This window comes from Micropterus dolomieu, linkage group LG12, assembly GCF_021292245.1.
Source record: "Micropterus dolomieu isolate WLL.071019.BEF.003 ecotype Adirondacks linkage group LG12, ASM2129224v1, whole genome shotgun sequence".
NCBI lineage: Eukaryota > Metazoa > Chordata > Actinopteri > Centrarchiformes > Centrarchidae > Micropterus > Micropterus dolomieu.
In genome coordinates, this window is record NC_060161.1 from 18,859,227 (window position 1) to 18,877,474 (window position 18,248).

The 18,248-nt window shown below is 40.8% G+C and overlaps 2 protein-coding genes and 1 long non-coding RNA gene across 9 annotated transcripts in view; 2 read left to right on the top strand and 1 right to left on the bottom strand.

The window, feature by feature from the left end:
* The first annotated feature begins 1,852 nt into the window (after positions 1-1,852).
* Positions 1,853-7,408, top strand: LOC123980406. Of its 2 annotated transcripts, XR_006827496.1 has the most exons (5): positions 1,853-4,535; positions 4,808-4,953; positions 5,844-5,935; positions 6,058-6,186; positions 6,887-7,408. It is a non-coding gene; the product is annotated as an uncharacterized LOC123980406 (long non-coding RNA). The 2 variants fall into 2 exon arrangements; XR_006827495.1 differs by having other exon boundaries at positions 1,853-4,953.
* Positions 6,457-18,248, bottom strand: part of LOC123980405 (dynactin subunit 6-like) — a 45,395-nt gene continuing 33,603 nt past the window's right edge. For 2 of the 5 annotated variants that reach the window (XM_046064765.1, XM_046064764.1), the window contains 6 exons: positions 8,271-8,335; positions 8,061-8,166; positions 7,884-7,972; positions 7,563-7,610; positions 7,024-7,166; positions 6,460-6,940 (listed from right to left, as the gene is read on the bottom strand). In XM_046064765.1, coding sequence (XP_045920721.1) covers positions 6,842-6,940; positions 7,024-7,166; positions 7,563-7,610; positions 7,884-7,972; positions 8,061-8,166; positions 8,271-8,335 — 550 coding nt within the window. In that variant the 3' untranslated portion in view covers positions 6,460-6,841. Of the gene's footprint in view, positions 6,941-7,023; positions 7,167-7,562; positions 7,611-7,883; positions 7,973-8,060; positions 8,167-8,270; positions 8,336-8,606; positions 8,698-12,096; positions 12,228-18,248 lie in introns of those variants that run through there. The other 3 variants (XM_046064763.1, XM_046064766.1, XM_046064762.1) reach the window with 3 other exon arrangements.
* Positions 11,289-18,248, top strand: part of LOC123980403 (zeta-sarcoglycan-like) — a 40,195-nt gene continuing 33,235 nt past the window's right edge. Inside the window, exons 1-2 of one of the 2 annotated variants that reach the window (XM_046064758.1) lie at positions 11,289-11,428; positions 11,552-11,683. In XM_046064758.1, the coding sequence (XP_045920714.1) occupies positions 11,645-11,683 (39 nt within the window). In that variant the 5' untranslated portion in view covers positions 11,289-11,428; positions 11,552-11,644. Of the gene's footprint in view, positions 11,684-18,248 lie in introns of both variants that reach the window. The other variant, XM_046064761.1, reaches the window with a different exon arrangement.

Sequence of the window (18,248 nt, forward strand, 5' to 3'; positions counted from 1 at the left end):
TATTAGGGCTTACTAACTCTCCACCAGAGCAGGTTGAGGGCCCTTTCGGAGCTGTTGCCTAATCTCGAACCAGTTCTTTGCGTTTCGACAGCCAAAGAACCATCTCTCAGCCAGGACAACTGGTTCCATAGCGGCACCAACACTTTCCTGGTCTAGAACCAAGAACCGCTTGCCTAGGGGTCAGGATTGTCATGATCAACTGTATTTTAAAACTTGTTGCCAACCAGTTATGTATTTCTTAGCTGTTGAGCAGCTAGCTAGTTAACTGTTGGACAGCTAACATTACCATGGCTACTCTCTGTTACGTTCCTAACATTATTGTCACGTTTGACGTTCGTATGTGATAAATTAGTAGCTATGCTTGCTTGAATAATGGTAACTGACCAACAGCTAGCCTGCTAGCGTAACACAGCGGAGATGCATGAATGACATAATGACGTGGATCTATGGTGACCCTCTTGCTGTGGAAAAGTAAACCAGTTCTCAGAAGGTTTGCGAGTTGAACCAACTCCGAACTGGCACTAGCACCAGCCCAGAACTAGCACTAGGTTTGCACTAGTGTAAAGGGGGTAATTAAGACTTTACAGAACTTGCTAGTCTAGCCTAAAATTAAGGCATTATAACCCATAATGCAAGACTCTATGAAGAAGCTGCGGTGCTGGTTGGATTGCTGGATTTTTTATTTTCTTTTACTTATAGACAGAGCCAGGCTAGTTTCCAGTATTCATGCTAAACTACTTGGCTGTCAATTGTAGTCCCACATTTAGCCTAATGTTGCGACGTAAAAGTGGTATCAATCTTATCAACTCCCAGCAAGACAGTGAATAAGCATATTTCCCAAAATGTCTAACTATTGCTTTAAGAACCAAAGATCTTTTGTTCCCCAGATAACACACACTTCATCTATGTTACAAGAATCTCTACTGAAAACAAAGGCAGGATTGAGGATTGAGACGCAAATCAGATTATCTGATATCATCTTTTGGATCACTGACTCATAGCTAAAAGGCCAGCTTGATATGAGCACCAAAACGAGAATCTGTCATGACACAATGCCGATGTATTGACCAGTAGTGGATCCCTGAGGGAGGACCCCTGCGGTTCTTGCAACCTGCTCAGTTGGCAGTCAGATGAGTCAAAGATGATGTGTTGTCTCTTTCTCTGCATTCCTGCAACTCAGTATCAAAGCAAACTCATCATTACTGTTCTCCACGGTGACTAACTTCCTCCAAAACAACCAAAAAGAAAAAAGAGAGAGGAAGAACAATGTTGCAGTCTATCTAAAGGTCATCTATAAAAACAAGGAGGCTTGCCTGTAGACCTGACAGCAGCTCTGGGATTGGCAGAGCAACATCCTTCTCCCTTTTGAGTGATGTGGGTAAGTGGCTCTCACTGGGCTTAGAGCCAGGCCATTCCATTCCTTTGACTTACTGATACGCAGCGTTCCTCTCTTATGCTTTGTGCCCTTTGATCTTCCTCTAAAATCACTAATGAGAAGTTTGTGGTCAGATTGACCACTTTAATTAGCCATGTGAGGCTTGGTGCTTTGTTTTTGTTTGCTTAGTTTGCCATTTTTCAGTTAACATTTGCAGCAAAATTCTTCATTTTAACAGGCTATGACTCAACAGCCATGCTAACGCCTCTGTAAGACTTGAGTTACTCAGCAGTGCTTTGAACTCATCAGCATGCAAACATTCTTATAATGGCAATGCTAACATGCTGATGTTTAGCAGGTATAACGTTTAGTGTGTTCACCATCTTAGAGTGTTAGCTTGCTAACATTTGCTAATTAGCACTAAAGACAAAATACAGCTGAGGCTGGTGGGAATGTCATTAGTTTTACAAGTATTTGATCATAAATGGAGTTTAAATTTGATTTGACCTGATGATGGCCCATAAACAATTCATCCTGATGAATGTCTGTTTTAAATGTAATGGCAATCCATCCTACAGCTCACTCAAAACCACAAATGTCAGCCTCATTATGGTGCTAGAGAAAAAGTCACGGGATTCATCATCAGGGGACCATGAACATTCCTAAAATTTAGTGCAAATCCATCAAGTAGATGTTGATATATTTTATTGCGTAAGTGAAAACTTTGATCTGCTATTAGCGCAAGGGAAAGGTCAGGGGATCACCAAAGTTATTATGATTCATCCTCTGGGGACCATGAATGGCTTGAAAAAATATCATAACAATTTATTCACCTTTGATAATTTTTCCCGAGAGCATCTACCAGAAGCAACTGTGTTGTACAGCACAGGTACGCTGAATTTGGCCAGTCAGTTTTCTCCATTAGAGCTGCAAACATTTGTAACACAGTACTCAGCACTATCAGACAATGCTCAACTCTCTCTAGTTTTAAATCTTAATTGTAAGTAAGTAAGTAATTTTTTTGTATGATGTAACATTTTAAGTGGAAAGTGCTTTAAGTTTTGAATGATGCAACGTTCGTTCTCGGTATCTCTGTTTCAACTTTAACATAATAAGCCATAATTCCTTTATTGATTTGCCTGCCCAGGGACTGCTTGTGAAATTTAGATATTTAGCTAAATCTTGGTTGTAATAAACAAACAAATTTTAAAAAATAAGCAAACCAGAAGCCTTAATTTAGTTTAGTTAGTAAAGTTTTCCAGTTTTATCACTAAGACACTGTGCCCAAGTTGAGTGTCTTTATATTGCTGCACACATTCTGTTATGCTCTGTTTACTGTCAATCACCAAACACCCACAAGAAGAAAGGCAAGCCTCTGCCAGGAAATAATCCCTCAAGAACGTGTCGCCTTACAAACTTTAGAGTCTTTGTTAGCTGGAAAAGTGGAAAATGTGAAAAAGCTTAGTGTAATATTTCATGAAGGCCAAAAAGGCGAAATTGATGAGGCAGGTGTCTGGAAAAAATGTTGCTTTGAGGAAAATCATCTTTATCATGAGTTGCTGTTGCTCTTCATCGTATTAACTCTGTTGGAGTGGCTCAGAGAACGAGAATGCAAGAGCTCTTGTGATTAACTAGGTTGCATTACTGAGTAGTGAGGTAGAACGTCCGTTTATCCTCAAGGGCAAGGCTGGGGTCGTCAGGTGCAGCCATGTGTTAAATCTGACAAGCCACGAGAAGGAAACCTGCTCTGGACAAAAACAAGAGCTCGACTCGTAAAACCATCTTTCTGTCTTCTCATATATGGAGAGACCTGCAGTTGTGTCAAGGCACAGAAACACAAGCAATTGGCACAAGTCTGCGTCATTAGACTGTACTATAAGCTTTCATGGTTCAGCGGGCAGAGGAAGGGTTGAGCAGAGACCACGCTAAGTATGTCTTTGAATGCTGTTGAGTGGTTCTAAAACGTCTAAAAGCAGGTCAAAGGGAAGTACGTAAAAGTATATCTTCTCTTTTGTTGTTCAGTGGAACCAATAAAAGGTTAAACTAAAACCTGGTCCGAGAGGTCGTTGTCATGCCCAGTGTCTTCTATTGTCAATATTATTCTGATTTGTAACTTTTCTTGTTTTTAATTCTTTTTTTTACATCATGTAATTGCATTGTCAAGTTTTTGTGCAGTTATCATTTAAAGTTATCATGTCATTCCTTTTTGTGATATGTTGATATTACAGTAAAAGAAACAAATATATAGAGCTGTAGTTGGCATGTAACTCTATGTATACATGTGCACTTGCAAACATATCTGTGCATACTGTTTCCATGCATGCATATGTATATATGTGTGGTGTACTTTATTTATTTTACGCATTGTTTTCATCTGTCTGTTAAACTGCATATGATTGTGTAGCATATACGTTGGATTACAGAAGATAAGGTTTTGACTCAAGGAGGTGTTGAAAAGGCAAATAATGAGACTGAGGCCGATAATTATATTTGGTGTTGGTACCATATATTATGTGGAAACAAGGACAAAAAAAACCAACAATAACAATACAATACAAAATATTTACAATCTGCAGAAACGTTGGTTTTGATTAAGTGCACTTGAGGAAATTCAGTTCTGTTGACTCAGTAGTTCACAGAAACAATAAACAAAATACAGCAATCAAATTGAGGAGTACTCAATTCCCAATTCCAGCAGATATTCGACACACCGCGGCACCAGTCGGCTTCTAAAGACCACGGTAGCGGGCACGAGTGCAGCTGCTCCGGTGGCTTCCCCCTCACACTCCTGATTGGGGAAACTCACCTCAGCTTGTAAAACGCGCTCGAGCGCTATGATAGGTTGAAAGCGTTGCTCTGAAACTACCATGTGATTCAAGGGTGTGTCTGGTGGTGTTACAATTGCAAGACTAAGCGTTTACAGCCTCACTGTTGGCTCTGTGAGGCTGTACTTGCTGTAAATGCTAAGATCCGCATGCTAACATGCTCACAATGTCACGATGCTAAAATGCCGATAGTATGTCTACCATGTTCACCGTCTTAGCGTAGTGTGTTACCAAGCTAGCATTTGCTAATTAGCGCCAAAAATAAGTGCAGCTGAGGTTGAAGAGCGTGTCATTAGTTTTGCAGGCATATGCTCATAAACTAAAGTATTTTTAAGGTAAATAAAAATGTTTAGCTTAAGTTGGGGCTACATGAAAAGTTAAGGGATCACCATAGTTGTTGCAATTAATCTTAAAGGGGGCCTTGAAAGTTTGTGTAAAATGGCATGGCAATCCATCCCGTTGCAATTGCCATTTGCATTGCCTCTGGCACGGCTGAAAAGGCATGACATCCAGTGTTTCGGGGTCCCTGTTGTGATTAAATTAATTATTTCTGTGGGATTGCCATGGAAATCACTGCGGCCTATAGGTCACATTTCACTTTTCAAAGGTGGAGTGGACCTGGATGCAAAGGTCAGCTGTCAGAAAGCCTTTATCCTCTCAAACCAACTGGTGGCCTGTTTGACCGTGACTGACTGCAGCGGACTACACCAAGACTTGAACTGTATGTGCTGCTTAAAAACAGACCACTGAAGAGTAAGAATTGCTCTCTTTTTTTAGTCATAGTTTTACTTTCTAAATGATGGAAAAAAAGTGGGTTTATTTGTGTTTAACTCACATTTTTACAGCAAACTCTTCAGTATCCAATGCTGTATTAGAAAGTAAAATCTCATGCTTCCCTCTTTGTTTATGATAAGATATTATTGATTCTTCAGAGAATACTGCATATTGTAGCAAAGGCCAAACATTGACTTGAGATAATCCTATGAAAAGAAAAGCACATACCGTTGTGATGTACAAAAGTCAGCTTTAACAAATGAGTGGAAGCTGCATAATTCAGTTTCACAACAGTACAGTAAGGAAGAGGTATAAATAACTGCTTCCAAATATAGAACAACATTTGAACTTCCTCTCAAATTCCTGACATAAGTTGCTATCATCATAGCCGTTTTGCCTCTCTAAAAACCCACTGCAGATTAAAAGGCCAGACTTGCCCTCCCCCCACGAGGTCCTTGTCACTCTGCACATCCGTGCAACTGTGCCCAGCATCTGTCTTCCTTGTCATATTAAAGTAAACTGACGCTTTGGCAACACCCCAAAATAAAAGTGATGGTAACGGGGGGAAAAAACAGACGAAGTGAGAACGGAAAGGAGCCTAGACGTGGCCCCGGCTGCTCTCCACTGCTGAAATAATTAGCCCCTGGTTGATGTGGACTCCTCGTGGGACTCCACTGTGACATGTTCAAATGAGTATTGGCAGTGTGCGACACCAGCTGTGGGCCTCCTACAGGGAGCTGCTCTACTGTGCAGCGCTCTGCCCACCGAGCACCGACACAAACCCCTTTAAACTCTGAAGAGCAGGAGCAGCAGCCTTGAGCTGCAGGGGTTTAAAGGAAGCAACTGTTAAATGTGATATTTTATGTCAGGTGTTTCAGGCAGAGATGTGATCTATCCACACCCAAATCCACGAGGCTGGGGCACAGATGGGAGTGCCACCCAAAGGGGCCTCAGACATGAGGTGAGGTAGGGGGTCACCAGGGATTATTCAGACCCATGCTGCAGTAGAAATGTAAGTTGCAACCACACCCATGTCAATTACAATAAACCAGCCATTGTGTGGAAATTCCCACTGTACCCCAGGCACCAATTTGGCAACCCCTGGTGGGAAGGCGCAGGACTGGCAACCCACCGAATCCAAGATGGGGACTACCACACCCAGAGTTATCTTTTCAGGCATCGCCTTTGCTCAGTTATTGCACTTTTTAAATGGTAAAGCAGCTCCCAGTCGCAGTCTATGCTGCACATCATTTGTAATGACTATTTTCAGCCCATAAACTTGATTATTACAGCACAAAAAACATGATAATGTAGATATTTTTAGTTATATTATTAATAAGTACTATTTGAAGTGGATATGTCGTATCACCTGAAAAAACAAAGCCTTCAAAGCAGGCAAGGCAGATGGGTGTACAAACAGCTGCTCAATAGTCCCTCTTTGTAGTCAAAAATGATGGCAAATATGAAATTAACACTTGGAGGAATACAAGCTTAATTATTAGAGACTATTTATTGAAATGTTTACATATCTTCATTGGAACAATTATAAATATAGGAGTATAACTGGTTAACAAACAGATGGCACAAGAAATTCCAAAGTATATCATAAATAGTGATCTGAAAGTAAAAGTGCAAAACCATAAATGGTTTCATGTTGAAGAATGAAGGCATTCTTCATATGCAGGAAGAAATGAAATGTAGAGTGTGTGATGGTAACAGTGTCAGAGGTATTCTACTAGATATTAGGGAACAACACTTAAGTGTAAGACAAGTGCAAGTGGAGGGAAATGCGTCAGTGTCTGGTGTCCATGTGTGCAGAGGCTTTGGGTTGCAGGACGTAAAACCTCTTCTGGATCAAGCTCCATCTTCAGTTTCTCACAGGTGTGCTGTTTCCTTTGACCGTCTTCTTCAGGTGGTGATAGTTGGGCAGAATCTTCATGAGGAAGTCGAGCTGCAGAGTCTGAGGCTGCGAAACAAAGAAAGTGAAAACGACTCCGTCTGTCCGTGCACAAAAGGCGACAAAACCTCTGAGCAGCGGCGGAGACTCACCTGGGGCTTTTCGCTCTGCACGCGCCTGATGCAGTTTGAGCCGTACACGACAGTGTTCTCCAGCACGACCTCACACGTGTTGACCTGGCAGCACGCGCCAATGATGCATCCACCGGTCAGGATCACATTTCTCCCAAGATCAGCTGGGATTGAACGAAGCAAAAAAGGTGTATTTTTATTACACTGTATAAATATGGAAAACAGGGTTGGGGAACATGATGATATTCACTGTCGGATGATACAAATGGATCAAATTTGCAATACTCTTTACATCGGTATCCATCCCTTTATTTCTCTGGGTAATTTAGATGATGCGCAATGTTGCAAATCAATGAGGTCATGGTGTACCTTCATTAGGGTATTAAATTAGCTGTGTTATCCAATAGCAACCATTCCTGACTGGTTATTTCATCAATAAACAAATTCTCAATTTGATTAACTATATCATGATATCGATACTGACATATAATAGATAATAGAAGGTTTTATCCATGTTGCACACTCCAAATAGGAACAAATTAAGTGATTACAGTACTTGCCTTTAGACTCAATCACATTGTTGTCTCCAATTTTCAAAGCTTGAGAGACTGCACAAGAACTGTTAAGGATATCAAATGAATTAGCATTTTAAAACAGTTCATAGTCACTGAAAACTATAGCCTGACTTATATATAAACATATAATGTCTTCACAAGTATGAGATATGCACTGAGAGGGACTTTTTACAGCTGAAATAAACTTGCCAGTGCTCTCTGGTGGACAAACTATATACTGGCACCATTTCTTCTTATTGGCTGACATAGATTAGAATCTATTTGCAGTAAGATGCTTATATATTGTTATTTGCATGTAAAGGATACCACATCCAACTTCGAACACATTATTGGCCCCAATTGTCATGGTTTTTGGCTCAACTCCCTCTGTGTCTGGCATGATATTCTCTGGATAACTACAGGGGGGAAAACACATACTGTACGTCAGATAAGGTGAAAATGTGATGCTCAAATAGGGAAATGAAGTTGTAATACACACAATACCTGTTAATAATAAGTGCCTGCTCCTCTATCAGGTTCCCCTCTCCAATGATAATCGGCCCTGCTTCTGCTATGATCCGGGCTTTAGGGTGGACAACTGTTCTAGCACCTGTAAACATCAAAAAGAAAGGTCTCATCTTGTTAAAAAAAATAAAAAATAATTGTGTTTTATTTTAAAATGGAGCTTAAGTGAAGTTAAATGTAAATTCTCACCAATGGTCACATCTCCTCTTATTTCACTCTCCACACACACAACAGCTCCAGCTGCAATTTTAGCACTGCAAGAACACACAGAGATAATATAACACAATATTCAAGTATAAGTGACGCACCGTTGCAATAAAAGCAACATCACAGGCAGAATAACAGGCATTTACAATGTCGATAATTAAAGTATCTCCGTAATTACTGTCTAGCCGACCTATAATTATTGGTGTACCATCAGTGATCTAACAGGATTATGAAAAGATGAAACAACACTTCCTAAAATTGTTCACAAAATGATAACATAATATAAAAGCTTAAGGCCGATCAAATGCAGCCAGCTACCTTTTCTGTGCCGTGATTTGCCTGGCGTCTGACATCCTTGCGATGATGAATAAATGTATCGATGATAGATTATTAATCCTAGTTCATAGTTGGCGGCGCTCAGCAGTTGATTGCGTTTGTCTGGAAAAAGCCAGCCTGACGCTTTGCTGCCCTCTACTGTAGCCTTTTTATTTTTTTTTTATTTATTTATTTTTTTACTGTACTGGAATAAACGGGTGTCGATATGTTGAAAGGAAACCCAACCTGTCCACGCTGTCTGTTTGTTTTTTTAAATCTTGATCCAAATACTTAATATTCAAAAGCTACGAAAATGATCAAAATTCTCTTTCTGTATGTTTTACCAACCCATTTTCTTCCATTTATATTCTTTTGCACCACAAAAATGTCTTCTGTTAATATACTGTATATTGATCTGCCAATCACTAAACTAGTTATCTAAATAAATAAATGAAGTTAAATATAATGAGAATTAAACTGGATCTCAAGCCTTGAATATGCGGAGCTGGGAAGTAACCTACATTAACTTCAGTAGGCTACTGTACTTGTACTTTACTTAAGTATCTCTAAGTATATTTCAGAGGGAAATATTGAACTTTTCTCTCCACTGTATTTATTGGACAGCTTTACTACTTTACAGACTAAGATTACTACAGTATCATTAACAAATAAATTGTTGGTGTGTACCTAGCAGTAGGCCTATGTAACGTAATTAAAATGTGCCCCACCTTTACCAGCCTCAATATTAAAGTGATGAGCACATTCATGCATCAATAACTATAATTCAATAATCTAATATATATGATTCTGAAATGGGCCATTCTGCATAATAGGACTTAGATTTTTGGTAGGCCTACTTTAAGTCTGTTTTGATGCTAATCCACATTACCTCACTTGGCTACTATTTTTACTCAAGTAAAAGATCTGAGTACAGTGTACAAGAGGAACAGACTGGATTCTGTGTCAAGGTGAATGACAGAGCTACATTGTTCAACATCAGGTTATGTTTCTTGTTTTGCTTGTTTTTGAGTTTTTCTTTAAAAGCCATTTTTTGGGGTCTTCTCTCAGTATCTCGACTACTGTCATAAAAATGTAAGAATTTTGTGTTTTCACAAATTTATCATTGGACTTTAGGATCTGATGGTCTATCTCGCTTTTTGCATTGTCGCCATGTTGCCTGCAGGGTGCATCAACTACCTATGAAAACCGACAGAGCTGTAGAAGAAGCCAGTTACATTTACAGTATGTGCTGTTGGAGGAAAATCATACTGCTTTATAATTCCTCCAGAGAAAGAATTTGTAAGTTTCTCGTGGTAACAGCTATACAGTTACTAAGAATTGGTTTATTTTTATTTAATGATGATTCAAATGAACCAGCAGCCTATTTTGCCAACAAAATTAGTCAATAACAGTCAGTCTGGAAGTTTTCCTCTGATGTGAAAATAAAAGTAACCCGCGTTGCTGCTAATGGTCGCACACTCAAGTTTGAAATGGTTGTTTTAACCATGGGATTTGAATTGTGTAAAGTCAATTGAAGTTACTGTGATGAAACAGGAAATTACAAATATCCAGATTTCAGAATAAAATGTAAACTTTGCAGTACGTGACAACGAAAATATCTAATTAGCGTACCACTTAATACACGCCTTGAATATGTGTTGACACACAATGTATAGTCTTGTATTAAATGTATTTCTTCATCCTGTTCAACTGGGTAGACAAGATCTTTTTTTAATACTTGTCTCATTATCCCGAACCTGTTGATGTGAAATCTGACCACACAAAAGAGCACCAGATAGCCCATGGGATTCTTGCTCATTATATTGGATATTAAGTGTTCCTCGGGACTTTGTGGGACTGTAAAGACTGTACTTGACTGAAGTGAAAAACTTGACTATTGTTTACAACATGTAGGCCTACTTAACTTGTGTATTCCTGAAGTATTTTTTTCTTTTGAAAAATCATATAATTTTAAGTGATTGGAGTTAACTGAATTCGAGTCTGTTAAAATTAGCTCTGTGTCAACCATAACATTAAAATGCTTCTTACAATCTGAATCTATTAATTATAATGAAAAAGTGGTAATATAATACTTACGGGACCTGCAAAAGTACATTTTGTTGCTAATAGGCTACTTCTGTGCTTATATTGCAAAACTGCGACTATAGGCCTTTTACTTGTAATGAGTACCTTTATTGTCTGATTTTTGTGCCTTTAAGTAATCTAAGTACTTCTTCCCCTGCTGATTCCAGTGTAGCTCCACCCTGCATCAGCCTGAGCAGAAGTCTAATCAGCCAGAATAAATGGAAACACCTGTGTAGGTTAACTGTGCAGGCCCAAAGCAGTAATTACTACAGTGTAAAAATACTCTATTCACGTAAAAGTCCAAAAGTAAGTAAGATTCAAGTATATTCTTTGTATTAACATCAGAATATACTGAAAGTACCAAAAGTAGGCTAATCTACAAAGTAACTGGTGACAAAAACTGTCAAATAAATATGGAGAGAAATTGTACAAAAAGTATACAGTAGCATGAAACGAAAATACTCAAGTAAAGTGGGGGACTTGAGTAAATGTAGGATACTTAATTACATTCCGCCACTGTTTAAAACAACAACGATCCAGAAGAAAAATAATAGACCCTTCTGCTCAGTTTCTTGACCTTTATTTTGAAATACACGACCGGAAGTATATTTCCTCATTCTATCTGACTTTCCGGCGGCTGAGTTTTGAAGGAGGGCGACTCGTCTTAGCGGCTCCTCGGACGGGAACACCTGAGCCCTCCTATCTCAATTAGACGGGAGCCAGTTTGCGCTGCAGTTACGGTTCGTAGTACGGCTTAAAAATACCACGAAAGTATAGTTAATATGTAAGATTAAAAATAATCCCTCATGCCTTAAACCCCCAATCCTTTGGATATATGATTTTTTTTCTGAATGGGAGTGAAGAAGTGCAGCTAGCTCGCGCGGCCGGGCTGAATCTCGTGCGTTTGCCTTCTTTGAACTTCTTGGAAATATGTAACTGACGGATGAGACTTTAACATGGAGCAGTCGGCAACTCTCGACATAGAGACGCTGAAGGTAAGCAAACAACGGCGGGAAGAAAGTGCGTGTTTGATTATAATTTTAATTGAAACAGACACGTTTGTAATTTTGGGTAATAGTTTGACATGAACATCCCACAATGCAACGGGAAAGTGAGTTTTATTAACCTTGCTTTACAGGAGTACTTATAACTAGGCTAGTTATGAATTATTTATCTAGGTATTATATTGTTGTTTTATTCAGCAGCCCAAACTCAAGTTTCTCATGAGTCCTATCTGCAACAGGTGCACTTCAGTTGTTCCATTCAAAATCCCAGCTAGGCCTAATTAAAGATGAATAAAACTGTTCGCAGGTCAGTTTACATTCTTGCAGTGGTTGCATCTCTTTCCAGACAGGAACATGACGACGAATAACCACTAACCAGCGCTCACACACCTCAGGAAGCCTACCTGGAGTTCTTCACATGTCTGCCTCTCGCTCTATACCTCATATCATATGCATTCTCCTCTTCAAGAATCACAGTAATGTGACAGCCTATGAATATTCTGCCTGCATGGTTTCTCATTATCATTCCAGTCTAGCAGGGAAGGCAGTAACCCCTGGGTACAGTATGTGCAACTCGTCTCCATGCTGCAGTGCAAGAAGAAGAAAAAAAAAAAAAGAAAAAGCAGCTCGGTGTCAGAAACCCACACAGCAGAGCTACTGTTTGGCTGTGCACTCAAGTCCATCCATTGGTGCACACACACACACACGTAAAAATACACACACACACACACACACACAGCTCTGGGCGTAGTGGTTGGGTCACGCTTATCAGTCAAGAAATCACTCCTGCTCACACTGGCTTGAGCTGATCCAGCACTTCCCGCTTTAGTGACAAGTCTGCAAGTTCCAGCTAATTTGTCATGTTTACTGTGCTCTGTTTGAGTCCAGGACGGTGATTTAAAAGAATCCACTATCTTCTCTAATTAAAACATGCTTTGTTTAGGATGCATTGTGGCTTTATTATTTTTTTAATTTGATAATGCTGCAAATCAATCTGCCCCCCCCCCACCAACTGATGAATGCAAATGACGCCTATGGGGTGCTGTCCAAAATGGCCTTGTTGGCTCTCCGAGGATTTGCCCAAGGATTAGCAAGGAAAGCTAGTGTACTGTAGAGAAGTGGGGGGGACAGAGCTGCAAACATTTGAGATACAAACAAAACCAGCTCGAAACGTTAATAAATGACGCAAAGGTCAGATGTGCGGCATGCCAACAGGTGTTTGTTGTCCACTTTTTTTGAGTTGCCGAGTGCAAATATTTTTTCATGAAAGTGTCATCAAAAGCTGAGCAATGTGCAAGAGCTAGAGGAAATTCTCTCTGAAGGCCCCTCTTCAAACACTCTGCCATGTTCCGCCTTGTTGGCTCGCGTGCTCTGATTGAACAGCCGTGACCTTTTCATTGTGCCGGACTTATTGGAGATCTTTGATCCCCCCCCCCACCCTGCCGGTGTTGCGCTTACAGTGGGGTTACCTTGTAGCTTTTGTTTGAAAGAAGTGCACTGCCACGGCACCAATCCATAAAGAGCGACAACCACACAGCAAAAATCCATTGATGAGCTCCACTTCTATTGTAACTCCACCGGAGATGATGGAGCCACAAAAATTGGATTTCACATCCAAGAGGAGCGGCTATTGACAGCAGCAGCACCCACACGCTTGATTGTCACATCAACCAAAAGTGAAGTGGTTACATCTTGCACGTTTGAGAAGTATAATTGGCTTTCCCAGTTAACAGTCGTGCATTCAGGCTCCTCTGTCTCTTTGATTGGGCTTAATAAATAAGGTGCATTAATACTGTATGTCAGACTTGTAGCGAGATCCCTTTTCTCCACTGCTGCCTCGGCGATTGTGCACCGCTCGTTCGCAGGACGGATGAGTACGAGCCACGCAGTCATTAGTGTGTCTCGAATGCTTTCTCACCTCCAGCTGAGGCGGCCCTGTGGGACTCCTGTGGCGACGCAGAGTGAAAGAATGTTTGCAGATTTGCTGATTAACATTATCAAGCATTAATAACATCTCACTTTCTTTCATTAGGTGCTCCTCAGCTGCATTTTGCTGCCTCCGCAGCGTGTCGCGGTTTGATCCAAACAGCATGTAGAATAGCACCCTCTACGCTAATTGGTGAAGATGAGGTGTGCTGGCGGTGGGAAGGGACTGCTTGGTAATTGCTGGCTTTGGCTGGATCCAGCTGTAATGTATGTCGTCAAAGCTCTGTGGGAGCTCCAGCAAAAAAGAAAGTGACAGGAACCTGGAAAGGTATTGATGAAGTAGCATATATAATGATAAATATGGGTGTGCAACAAATCCACAAGGACTTTTGCGGCGCAGCGCATGATCTACAGGATACATAATCACAGAGAGAAGTAACATGTTTCCCTTGTCAGTGTTTGTATAAACTTTATCTAATGTGTGGTTTGTAATGGACTGGTGCAGAAACGGTGACAGTGTTTTCCACTCTTGGCTCACATTTTCCATGTTGGCGGTCAGTGGCCAAGTCACAATAACATGTGGTTTTACTGAATAATTAAGAATATATGATTTCTTGATAAGTATACCTAAATAAACCTCACTTCTTAACTGGCCACTCTGCGGTCTCAGAAGAGACACCTTTTGTGCCACGTCAGCCACCGTAGCTGTCCTATGCTCTTTGAGAGGGTAGGGGGCCTAGGGGTAGACTGGACAGTTGGTTGCAATTCACAACCCTCACCACTAGATGCCACTAAATCTTACACACTGAACCTCTAACCATCTACATAGAGAACCTACATGTAGCCTAATCAGGACTGTAGGCGGTAAATCCATCCATCTCTGAGTAGATTTCAGATCCTTTTGTGACAATCTGTTGACATTTGTCTCAAGCATACTAGAACCTATTTTGATAATTTAATCCTAGATGGAGCTGCACGACCGTGCCTAAACATGGCTGGCACGGATTGCAGACAGAAGAATTGTTGGATTGGAAACAATGGTCGCAGTGTGGAGAGAGAGACTTTCTGTGATGGGAAGCTTGAGCGTTGAACCTTTTAGTCCCAGATTCCTAATTGTGCGCATATTCACGTTGTTGTTATGTAGGGCTGGACAGTTAATTGAAAAGTAATCGAAACCGAAATTCAGACCCCCTAACCGACGTAATTTCTCCATGTCGGTTGTTTCGATTATTTGAGGTAGGCCGTGTGTGTGTGTGTGTGTGTGTGTGTGTGTTCATGTGCTTTCCCCTTGAAACACCGTGTGTGCAGTCACGTGACTCCGCCCCGTCCAGTCCTGCTCAGCCTTCAGACCGGAGAATGAAGCACAGGGAGATGTTAGCCAGTGCTAACCGCTTTCCAGCAGTTGTGGAAACAACAGACAGACTTTTTATTAACAGACACATTGTGCCCCACTCTGCCAGACTGACAACTTATTACTTGCTGCTTTCAGCGTCACTTTGTTGCTCTCTCTCATTCGCTCCTCCACTCACTCGCTACGCAAACACATTGCACTGCAATAAAAAAAGACCTGTCACGTAGATGTCCTTTGATGAAGGAGGAGAAGAAGCTAGCAAAGCGTGATTTACCCTGCTCACACAGTGTGCGGGTGAAAACCATTTGTTCCACATTGATATTAAATAACTGAGTGAAAGTGTAGTAGCAGGTCATAATTCAGCTGTAGCGATGCGCCGAAAATAGGGGAACAATGTCTCTGTAATGTGCACTCAACATTACCTTATTAATTAACATTTAGGTAATGGATTTGTGAAATCTGTGAATAGTAAATAAACCCAGCTTTAATAGTTGAGCATATAAACCTTGTCAGTGAAATGTGAGGGGGGGAAACAACATTCAAAAACAAAATAATCGTTCAGTAATCGAGGAGAAATGTTCAATTACCGGTAATCCTGATTTTGATTTTAGGTGAAATCGTCCAGTCCTACAGTTAGTCTACATTATTTAAGCTTGATTTGTTGTTTTCAGCCACTGGAGTGCAAAACACTAGCTCTGTTAAATTCTTTCTTTCAGCGTGTTTTGTGTTTTTACTGCTTCCTTTGGCTAAAGAAAGAGTAAAGAAAAAAAATTCATTATTTGGTGTGTAAAGACATATTAAAGGACATGTAGTAATTTTGTAAGATGGAGCACCTGCAGTTGGCAGCAAGCATCCCAGACACAGAAAACGGGGTGACAGTCCTTCGGTGTTTGAACTTCGGTGTTTGAACTGGATTCATGGCCCCCAGTCTTTGGTCCCCTTAACAGGAAGCAGACTGTGACCTCTCGCCACAGGGTGCTTTATGTCTGTGAGTGGTAAGCAGTTTAGTTGAAGAACATTTTCTCCTCCTGGACTGTTTGAGCCATTTTGGGAGAGGTAAACCAGTCTGCATTTTACCGATTCAACATAACCCTTTTTCTTATATCTTACCGTACTAATCATCATGTGACCCCTTAGGTTTGTCTCGTGACTCCTTGCGGGGGTCCCAACCATGGTTTGGGGAGCGCTGTGCTGGACGACAATAACTGTCAAAAAATGTGTTTGTCCAAATTAGTCTGACCATGTCTGTAAATTGGTTGCAGCGCCAATAGAATAAGATCAGATAATATAATTAGTAACTGCATTGGTCTGATGAATTTCCGGGTTGAGATGTCATTGGCTGTTATGGGATATGTATATGGGATTCTCAGTTTACTGAAAATTGCAACATGAGTATGTTAAGGTAGGTAAGAGATTTATACATATTGTCCAGCCACATACAATTATATTTTCCAAATCCATGTGTCCGTCTGTCCCTGCAGTGACCTTTAACAGACCGCTGCTCCTATTTTCTAACTAGTATCAGGCCTATTTCTCTAGTTGCTACATTAAAAGTGCAAAATTATTATTTGTACAATTTTGCAGTGGCGATGCCCTCTATGTGGAGAGTCATTTTACACTCACTTGACAGTGCTTTTCCCATACAAAGTGTTAATTGTCAGACCTTGTTAAGCTGATTCAACATAGTGTGACGTGCCTGCACAGCTTGCTTTTCTAATCAGTATTTTGTCTCTTACAAGCCTTAAAGTTGTTTTTCTGGCCCCACGCTGCAGTCGGACGTCTCGCTCGGTCTGGTCCAAGAGTGTTCGTGAGAGTCAGCTGTGACCGGCATGCTGAAATGACTGACAATTGACAAAACGCCAGCCACTATGCACTCCTCCATTCGCTGTGTGAATAACCGAGCTTTAGAAGGCATGACTCGGCCAGGGTAATATATGCATTAAAACTCTTGCAAAGAAATCACAGGATCCACTAGCGTTGGGAACAGTGGGTTGCCATAGAAATTACAAGTGCTGAAGTTTTCCCCTTAGCAACAGTGGATTGAAAATAGACTGTATCTGTCCAGCAGGGGCACAGCTGTAGGCTAAGAGACTGAGTTTAAACTTGATTTGAATGTTTTGAGTGTCTTAGATTCCTGGTAAGAGTAGGGATGTTAGACGATGATGTGTAGCAACTCAGTATGGGGTTTTTACTGAACGCTGTTTAAGACATCTTCCAACGTTGAGAGTTGATATTCAGCCTTTGTGTAAGCACCTCTCGTATAGTGCTCTTGTCCCTCAACTGCATCACTGGTTAAATTGGAATCACTGACATTTCTAGGCCAGCGATGTGGGCCATTTGTATTTGCAGCAAAGTCGCAACATCCATTTGTGAGACATCTGCCACCGCTGGCAGACGTGACCTAAACTGCTCATCCAAGGAAACAGTCACTTACAGAGTGGATTAAGTTGTGAGGCTGCAGTAAGGCTGCGGAAAGGCTCTTGTTAGATTCCATGTTTGACGTGCGTTGCCACAAGGTTGTTATTGTTCTGGTTTAGAGATCATTCATGCCCTTCCAAGGAAACTGTGTCAATGAAGGGAAAGAACTGGAAATATAGGCTTCAGTGCACAGACACAGACATTACATATTGGTGGCTTTGTAAAAATTTGAAGCAACTGAAATATCACACATTAGGCCAGTAAAATGGTCGAGTTTTGATTTCATTCTTTTACGTAGGTTGTAATATTTACAGTGATTGTTGTAATTCTTTTCATTATCAATGGATCGGCAGAGAAATTGATAATGAAAATGACCGAGAGTTGCAGCCACTAAGGTCTAAAAGTCTGAAAATGCAGACGCTTCAATGAATTCCTGGACGGCCTGAAGGACGTGTGCCTATTTCTGGCACCAGCCTTTTACCAGCCACACCACATAATCACTGAAATGCATCAACTGCTCGCCCTTGTAAGAGATATTGATTTATTGCAACAACAATAAGTACCATCACAGGCTGAGATTCTGTGTCCCTCTTGTTAAAACAGATGCTTGCTTGGCGTCGCTCCTCCTATAAGCTAGTTCAGGGCAGCCACAGCAGAACCGACGAGGTAAAGGCAGGATTCAGTTCCCGACACTGTTTACGCCTCGGCCATGTAATTTAGTTCCTCTTGGAAAAAGGTCTTTAGCTTAGTGAGCTAAAGAGTCTTAGCTTGCTCTGCCAAGGTTAAGAGCCTCTCAGGAAAACCTACAATATGAAATCTGCTATTAGTGTCCTATGCTAATGACATGCTGAGTGTGAATAA